Below are 8,996 nucleotides of genomic sequence, written 5' to 3'. Positions count from 1 at the left end.
CTAATACTATATTTCAAAGAGAGGTGTAAGGCTGAGAAACTAGGAGCTGTATCTATTGAGTTAGTTTTCCTGTTATTACTATTAGAGAGCAATTTTAAAGAGGTCTACTCATAAACAATTCCCATTTTATTCATGGGGCTAATTCCTAGGGAAAAAATTCTTAGGAATTCAGCACAGAGAAACAAGTTGATGAAATCAAATTACTTTCAAAACTTTTGTCTAATACGTCAAATAAGTGTTAACAATTAATAAATGCCTTCGCTGGAAAAAAGTGCCACCCCCCCAAAAAAAGACCTTGACCTATGCAAAACAACTCTATCAGTATCAAAAATCCCCAAATGTATCACAAATTTGAAATGGCATATATGTTAACTAACTTTCAAAAATAAAAACTGATATAGGGAGGATAAGAGTAAAATTGGACTTTAAGCTTCAGCAGTTGACTTTTGTTACATGAGCATCATCTAGTGGCAAACATCATCCCTGTACAGAATTTATTCTTAAACGGAATACCTTTTACATTTTTCTTGTTACATTTTATTTGCAGCACACAAAGAATTTATTGGGGGGAGAATTATAGTATTCTAGCTTCCAAACAATAGGAAATTCATGAGCTGCTACACAGACATATTCTAGAGTAGCAGCCATGAACATCTCTAGCAGTAACAGAATTTTGTAGCATCTAAAACTACAGAATTTATTTCAGCAAATCTGTCATGGACCTACCACCCACAATGATGTAACAGACAATGTTAGGTATCTTACAGTACTATGCAGAGCACAAATATGTACAGAACGTCACCAAAAGAATATCGGGACCATTCAATGTTAGTTTAGTATTTATCACAACCAATAACCACTGGTGATGTTCAGGCATAACAAGAAGAATCATATGAACAAATACCTAAACAGTGCTTCCATTGCCATGCTCTGGTTAAGAGCCAACAGAATCACTGGACTTAATGCTTGGGGGATGTTCAGAGGCAACTCTTTTAAACCACATTATTCGGGCTGCTGATTAATTTAAATATATATATTTTCTTATCTAATTCTGGATCTCGAGGCAGCTAAGATAAACATCACCTCAACAGTTTTAAAATGCTAACACTATTAGTATAAAACATATTCTTGTTGTTCAGTCGCACAGTCGAGTCCGACTCTTCGCGACCCCATGGACCAGATCACGCCATATACTAGCATAACATATATTAGCAAAATATAATAAAAATACAAAATAAAAATTCTAAAACTGAAACAAAACAGCAGCAAACACAAGGAGATAAAACTAAAAAAAAATCAGTATCAAATGTAACCTTCCATAGTTTAAACAAAAGTAGCACCACAGAAAAGACAGGTAATAGCAAAATATCCTATTTGAAAGCATTTTTTAAAAAACTGTAGAAATGACAGCAGAATTTAAGGAAGGGGGGAGGGGGAAAGTGTAGCAAAATTAGTAAATACTGACCTAGCACCAAATCTGTGATCCCTGGCACTATCACAGTTACATACAGGCATGATCTCATATTCAGTTTTCCCAGTGTGCTCTTCTTCCATAACATTGGTTTCTGAATTATTCCTCTGTAGGGGCCATATCTCTTCTATGAAACCTTTTGAAAACGTACAAGTTGTTTTTAAAAATCTGACACACACACCCTTTGGTGTGAATCTAGGCTGCCAAACGTCATCTTTTCTTTTCTTTTTTTCAATATTACAGTCCATCATTGGAAAGTGATTGGCTGAAGATTCTGGAAGGCCCATCCATCACAGAGTACACTGTTAATTGCAGAACCCTAACTGCCTGTAAGAACTTTAGACTATCAGACTAGTGACTGGAGTACAAAATTATTATTATTATTATTATATTTTTTATTTTATTTATTTAACTTTAGACTTGATATACCGCCCTAATCCATGTGTTGCGTTCTAAGAACTGTAATCCTAACTTGGGCCACATCTAGTATTAGGGGGGGGACTGCCTACCAGCAACCTTGGTGTTGGGCCCTTGATGGTCTTCTGGCTGCTGGCTCGGCTCGGCATCTACTCGATCTCTACTGGCGGCTGGATCGGATCGGCGTCCTCTGGGTATCTTGGCTGCTGGATCGGATCGGCGTCCTTCTAGGCCTCTGATGTCTCCACAGCGACCACCGGCAGGACCGCGCAGGCACACGGCTCATGCACGCTTCCGGCCCTGGCTCTGTCCATCAGGCACCGCCGTGCCTGCGTCACACGCCGTCGTGCGTCTCCAGCCTCCGCCGTGGCCCGATGTTTTTCCATTCCAGCCACCAGGGATCGCTCCGCCTCTGCCAGCACTCGCCGCCGCCGCCGATACTCTGCTGCCATCCACGCCGTCCAAGCCACCACCACACATCCTCATCAGAGGTGGGTGCCCCCTACCCATCTAAGGGTAGGTACCCATTTGTCTACTCGCATTGTTAGGTGTTAATTGCTTTCGAGCCGCTGGGTTGGCGGGAGCTGGGACTAGGGCCGGGAGCTCACTCCGGCCGCGGTGGTATTCGAACAGCTGCAATCTCCCATTCTATGAACAGGCTCTGGGCGATTTACAGTCATTATAAAACATTTAAAATTACAATTAATGCATAGTTAAAGGTGTAAACAAAAAAAAAATCAGTAGGACAATAAATCCAACCAATCCAGATGGCAATTACAGTTTTTCTTTTGTTGGTCACACTGCTGTCCCGCACAGCAGGGCAGGGATCGAGTACATGGGGGAGAAAGAAAGAAAGAAAGAAAGAAAGAAAGAAAGAAAGAAAGAAAGAAAGCCAGTCTCAACCTCCTATTGTTGTCCTCAACTGAAATGATGTCCAAGAATACAAAAGTTGAATGTCCCTTGCTTTTAAATACTTCTTCCTTGGAATCATCAGCTGGTAAACTATAAGTTGCTGTAATGGATTTACATATATGGAAATCTCTTCCTGGCATGGCCTGGGAGGCCGGGGAGAGTTTGGCGATTTGGTTTGAACATTCCTTGGCATTGCCCTTCTTTGGGATTGGAATGTATACTGACCTTTTCCAATCCTGTGGCCACTGTTGCGTTTTCCAAATTTGCTGGCAAATTGAGTGCAGCACTTTAACAGCATCATCTTTTAAGACTTTGAATAGCTCAGCTGGGATACCATCACCTCCACTAGCTTTGTTGTTAGTAATGCTTTCTAAGGCCCATTTAACTTCACACTGCAGGATGTCTGGCTCGAGGTCAGTGATTATACCCTTGTGGTTGTCAAGGACATCGAGGTCCTTGATTTATGATTTACCGCGCAGCAAATACTCTCAGATTTCATGAAACCAGATTATAAGGACAATTCTTTGGGCCAGACTAAACATTCAAAATATCAGGTAGTTAAAGAGACTGTCAAGACAGTTTAATTACTGACAATCAGAAGGGTTTTTAAAAAGTCTGAAGGATTTCCTAAAAGTTTCAGTCCATATCTCTTTTCAGAATTGTGGTTATACTGACAAAGGCAGAGATCTAATGAAAGTTGCTGATTATAAATGTGGAGCAGCTAATCCAGGTTGGGATACACTAGAACAAGAAATACAGATGAAGTGATATGAAATAGGGGCATAGTGCACAAGGGCAATCGAACTGGGAGGGAACAGTCGGGATCAGGGCCACTTGACCATTAAGGAAGAGTCCCAGACTGGGCCGATAGCTTGGAGCACCCAGTCCAGGCAGGGACACACCAGCCGAAAAAGAGGCCCGGGTTCACGCTGCCCAGCCTAACCTTTTCAGGTGAGGAGCTGGGCTGGCCAGCTTTACCACTTCAGGCGAGGAACAGGACGGGGATGGCCGCCCAGTCTCGCTCCACTCAACGAGAGGGACGGGAGGGGCCCGCCGGGTCAGCCTCGCGGCGGCGAAGAACAAACAGGGCTGCGCTGCCGGTCTCGCCGGGCGTGGCAAAGGGCGAACCTGCCCAGCTGCCTTGGCCAGCAGGCAGCTGCTGCAGTGGGGCGGGCGGGCGCTCCCCTCTCTCCCTCTGCTAGGTCGGCGCCCTTTCCCAGTGCCGTTTCTCCCCGACCCGACCCGGGATTTCGAACGGTCCGAAGTGGTCCTGCAGCTGGGATTCCGTTGCTATGACAGCCGTCGCTGCCGGAAGAACTCCTCACTGATCCCGCCCCTCCTCCTCCTCCATAGCCGCACAACGCTCGAGTGCAGGGAGCGGCTCTTTCCTTCTTTCCCTGCTCGCTGGTGCTGCTGAAGATGGCGGACGAGGAAGCAACCACAGGGCAGCAAGAGGAGGAAGCAGCCGTTGGGGCGAGCGAGCCACGGCGCGAGAAAGGGCCTCGGGGGAGCGGCCGACCCCCCACCGTCAGGGATTTACAGGTGCGGAGAGCAGGGAGCGAAGGAGACGTGGTTGGAGGCGGGAGAAGGGTGTGTGAAGGAAGGCGCCTTGGTGGTGTCGCCTCCCCTTCCTGATTGTCGCTCTGCCTCACCTGCCCGATCACCGTGGGGAAGAGAGTAATGCCCGTGCGTGTGGGGTTGTTTCAGTGGGGAAGGTGGAGACCCAACCTGCGGCTAGTGAGAGGAGAAAAGGGAGCTCATTCTAGGGAAGGGGCTGCTTGTTTTTAAAAGGACTTTCCCCTGCTGTTGTGGTTTTATTCTAACTGGTATGCTATCAAGAGCACTTTCTTTCTTGAGTAATGTATATTCGCCTTTGCCAGCCGGGTTGGTTGTTCCAGGATATAAAGTGTTGGGAACCACATTCTCACCGAAATTCATAACAAAATAAAATCACGGCTACAGAAACCTGGAAACCTTTCTGACCAACGTTTGCTATATTGCTTTGGTTTCTCCATTTCTATTTGCTTGTTAAAGTTACTTAACAAACTTGTTACCAAATTCGATGAAAGGTTTCTTTCCATAGTGAAAGCAATCATAAAATTTGATAGGCCTGCTGCAATCCTACATTTGTATATCTCACAGTTTGTTATATTGTAAAGTCAACATTTTATCAGTTATCAGTATCTATAGTTATTGATGGAAATGACTGACTTCATTGTAATTTTGGTTGTCTTTGATTCCTGTTGTTCTATAATTATAGATCAGCATAAGAAGAGCCGTGCTGGTTCAGACCAGTGGTCACATCTAGTCCAACATCCTGTCTCACACAGTGGCCAACCAGTTCCTCTGGGGGGTCAACCACAACAGCAGGGTATAGAGGCCAAGGCCTTCTCCTGATGCTGCCTCTTGGCTCTGGGATTCAGAGGATTAGTGCCTCTGAATGTGGAGGTTTCCCTCAGTCACTATGGCTAGTAGTGGTTGATAGATTTATCCTCCATGAATCTATCTAATCCCTTTTATTCCTGTGGCCATCACTACATCCTCTGGCAGCGAACTTCACATTTTTATCATTCTCTGTGTAAAGTAGTATTTCCTTTTGTCCGTCCTGAACCTACTGCCCATCAGCTTCATTCCATACCCTTGACTTCTAGAATCTTGGGAGAGGGCAAAAATTTTCTCTTTGTCAACTCTCTCTACCCTGTACATAATTTTAGAAACTTCTATCATGTCACACTGTAGTTGTCTCTTTTCTAAACTGAAAATTGCCAATTCTTCAACCCTTCCTCATAGGAAATGCTTCAACTCCCTAAACATCTTAGTTGCCCTCCTCTGTACTTTTTCCACCTCTCCAATGTCCTTTTTGGAGTGTTAAGCACTTAGGAAACACTGCTGTTCATACCTTTTGATTTTTGACGGAAGAAACAAAACACATAGCAACACTTTTTATCTCATCATCGAGTGCAGTAGCTCATGCTGCTCACCTTTCTTGCATTATGGAGGTCTGCCCCTCTACCAGATGTGGCACAAAAGAAAAGCAACTGCCATGGCACAAAGCTTACAAGAAAGGGGGGGAATTGGGCTAAATGCCCTGTCATGTAGCTACAATAGAAGTTGCACAGACATAGCTTTAGTTCTGCCATATCATAGCCAAATTTCTGATCTAGACCTCTCATACTGTTGTGGACAACTTAGAATATGATATAGCACATGCACAAAAAACACAGCAATATGTTTTTAAGTGTATGTTTAAGGACCAAACTAGATGTGGGAAACCCAGATGTATTTAGACCCTCTTATACCTAAAGCACGGGAAGGTGGGTTGATGACAAAAAGTGAGTGCACAGCCAACGGGAATGGAACCATCTTAGCCTTTAAAGCTTTTTTCTTAACGTAGTGCACTACTAGAAGTGCATTAAGCTGGAACAAAGGTGCTGAAAGCATGTTATTTATTTATTTTATTAGACTTATATCCCACCCTCCCCACATTGTAGGCTCAGGGTGGGTACCAACATATAGGTCTGCAGTACTAGTAATTTCTAGTTTCCCAGGGAAGATCAAAAAAGTCACCTCAAGAAAATGCTCACTGATAGAAACAGATGTCACCTTTAAAATTGCTAAGTATGGTTGGCTGGCAATTAAGCTGAGGAAAATATGGATGAGTCATGCTAGTTAATATTTTAGAGATGGTTTTATAAGTGATTTAAGTTATATTACTTAATATTTTGGGTTATATAAGTGGTTTATTTATGTATTTTACAAATATTTATGTATAGGAAACTGAAATGTTCTAAGCTTTGGGTATAAATGTGTATTACTTGTATTAATGTGTTCTGGTCAAAGACCATAACAATAAATTTCAGTTTCACTGCTAACATGTAGGTCTTCAATTAGTGCAGATTTACAATTAAAACATAATAATCCATTAAAATCACCAGCATTAAAACAACAACGCGCCTTGACAGATAATAATCCCAATCTGACTTCTAGGATCTGTGGTCACTGGTGGGGAGGCCAGATCAAAGTGGATGCCTGCTGCCTCAACTAAAGGCCTGGTGGAAAAGCTCCATCTTGCAGGCCCTGCAGAACTGTAATAGGTCCCGCAGGACCCTGATCTTGTAAAGTAGCTTATTCCACCAGGCAAAACAAGTCAGACATCCCTAGGGCCAGGGACTACCAGAGAGAGCATGAGAGAGCAGGAACGTAAGTGTGGTTCAGTTTTAAAAAATAGCCTCTTCCTACCCTTCCACTTTAGAAATGAACACATAGATCTCCCCTGTAGTATCTCATTTGGGCCTTGCAAACAGTGAGGTTGACATCTTTTGACCCTAAAATTCCTAAAGATCATTCTTCTAGTCAGGGCCGGCTCACTCACTAGGCGAACTAGGCGATCGCCTAGAGCGGGCCGGCCCTTAGGAGCGCCAAACTACACCCGACCCCGTACTCTGGGAGTTTCTTGATTATTTGCATTTTTAATTCTTCCTAAAATACACTTATTTTTGAAAATTGGTGGGCGCGTGGGGAGGGGCCCCCCAGAAGGATCCCCACCTAGGGTGCAAAATAAGCTGGGGCCGGCTCTGCTTCTAGTCTATCCGACATACCTTGGAACATTTCTATTAAGTCTTTTCTTTAGAAGTTAATGTTTCTAATTGTTCAGTTATCTTACATTCACCCTTGTTGTTGTATTTAATACTGATGATAAAATGGATTCTAGTCTTGTAAGTGCTGGACGTTACGTGGAAGAGTTATTTAGCTGATGTGTTAGTCTTTTATGGCTGTTAAACAGTTTGCTTAGCAAATGGCTGTTCTTTCAACATAATTTGAATACCAAAATAGTTCTCATACACATAAGGTTGTGTTTGAGCAGTGTGGTAGAACTGTGACATTACTATTGAGCTTGAGTTGTTTATTTCTTATATTTGTAAACATTGCCTAACACATCTAACATTTCATATAGCTTGCATTGGCTGGATTATATGAAGATGAAATTAAAAGGCAACCGTCACATTCTGATAAACCAACAGATAGAGAGACCAGTCATCCAAGATTACCAGTTCAAAGGTAAAAAAAGACATATTTATTATATTCTAGGTAGTAACCATGGTGGAACAATTCTTGTAAATGGGGCATAAGGTTTCTTAATGTAGAGGTGCATGTTTGTAGATTACTGAATAGTGGTATTTCATTAAAAAACCAAAAAGGCCACAATGAAGCATCCACATAAGCTTGTACAAATCTTGAACAAACTGGGATACACCAGTGGTGATTAAGATGTTGATTTGTGGTAGACTTATTATAGTTATTATTTTGGGTTTGTCAGGCTTGTGTGTGACTGTTATAAATTATATAAATTACATAAGGGTTGGGATATCACAAAGTTCCTGGCAACATAATTTAACACAAGACTGGTGGTATAATAAAATAAAATAAATGGAATGTTACATAAATATTTCTTGGCAGTCTTAAAATTGACTCCTTCAGAAGTTTGAGAAAACCAGAAAGAAGTATGAGTGATGACAAGGATAACCAAAGGTATTGTAAACAAACAAACTTTAATTGATATAAATTATTCATAACTAACTTATGTTTTTGCATTCTTTTTTTCCCTTGTGACTTTCCTTTATTTTGTTGTTGTTGTCAAAGTAATTTCTATGCAAATGGGAGCATATATTATGCTGCTTTTGATGGGTTGTCTAGATAAGCTTCCAATTTAAGACACAAATTTTAGATATTTGATTGTATTGTGCCTTGGTTCTATACATAATAACGTAGTGTAATTTTTCTCAGCATCTTTTGTGTGTGTATGTGTTCAGATTTTTGCCATTTGGATCAGTTTCTCAAAGTCTGTTTTTTTGTCACATGCATTCTGTCACCTGCTCAGTGACACGTATCTCTGTCCCTGCATTTTAAAACCCCAAAAACAAGGGCTTTATCAAGCACACAGAAAGCTGCAAGATGATGACATTTCACATAACTGCCATAACTGTTGCATTTGACAAGCTTATGCTGGCACATCTGCAACTACTATATTTGAAACTACATTTAGTTGAATGTTAACTGTAAATCTATATACTAATACCGAAGACGCCCCCTTGCGTGCGGATACTTATTTCTGCACATCGGGGGCACCTGGGGGGGAGGGAGATTTTCGTGCACACTTGGGGCAGTCCCCAGGTGTGCACAAAAATCTGAAAAGTTG

General features: G+C 42.2%; 1 protein-coding gene across 2 annotated transcripts in view; it reads left to right on the top strand.

Moving 5' to 3' along the window:
• Positions 1–4,214: 4,214 nt before the first annotated feature.
• UBXN2B (UBX domain protein 2B) overlaps positions 4,215–8,996 on the top strand; it is a 15,609-nt gene continuing 10,827 nt past the window's right edge. The window contains exons 1-3 of one of the 2 annotated variants that reach the window (XM_015408607.1): positions 4,215–4,342; positions 7,755–7,858; positions 8,258–8,329. In XM_015408607.1, coding sequence (XP_015264093.1) covers positions 4,220–4,342; positions 7,755–7,858; positions 8,258–8,329 — 299 coding nt within the window. In that variant the 5' untranslated portion in view covers positions 4,215–4,219. The remainder of the gene's footprint in view (positions 4,343–7,754; positions 7,859–8,257; positions 8,330–8,996) is intronic. The other variant, XM_015408608.1, reaches the window with a different exon arrangement.

This window comes from Gekko japonicus, unplaced genomic scaffold (assembly GCF_001447785.1).
Source record: "Gekko japonicus isolate JY-2015 unplaced genomic scaffold, Gekko_japonicus_V1.1 scaffold1650, whole genome shotgun sequence".
Taxonomy (NCBI): Eukaryota; Metazoa; Chordata; class Lepidosauria; order Squamata; family Gekkonidae; genus Gekko; species Gekko japonicus.
Note: the sequence above shows the minus strand (reverse complement) of the source record. Positions and strands in the feature narration are given on the sequence as shown.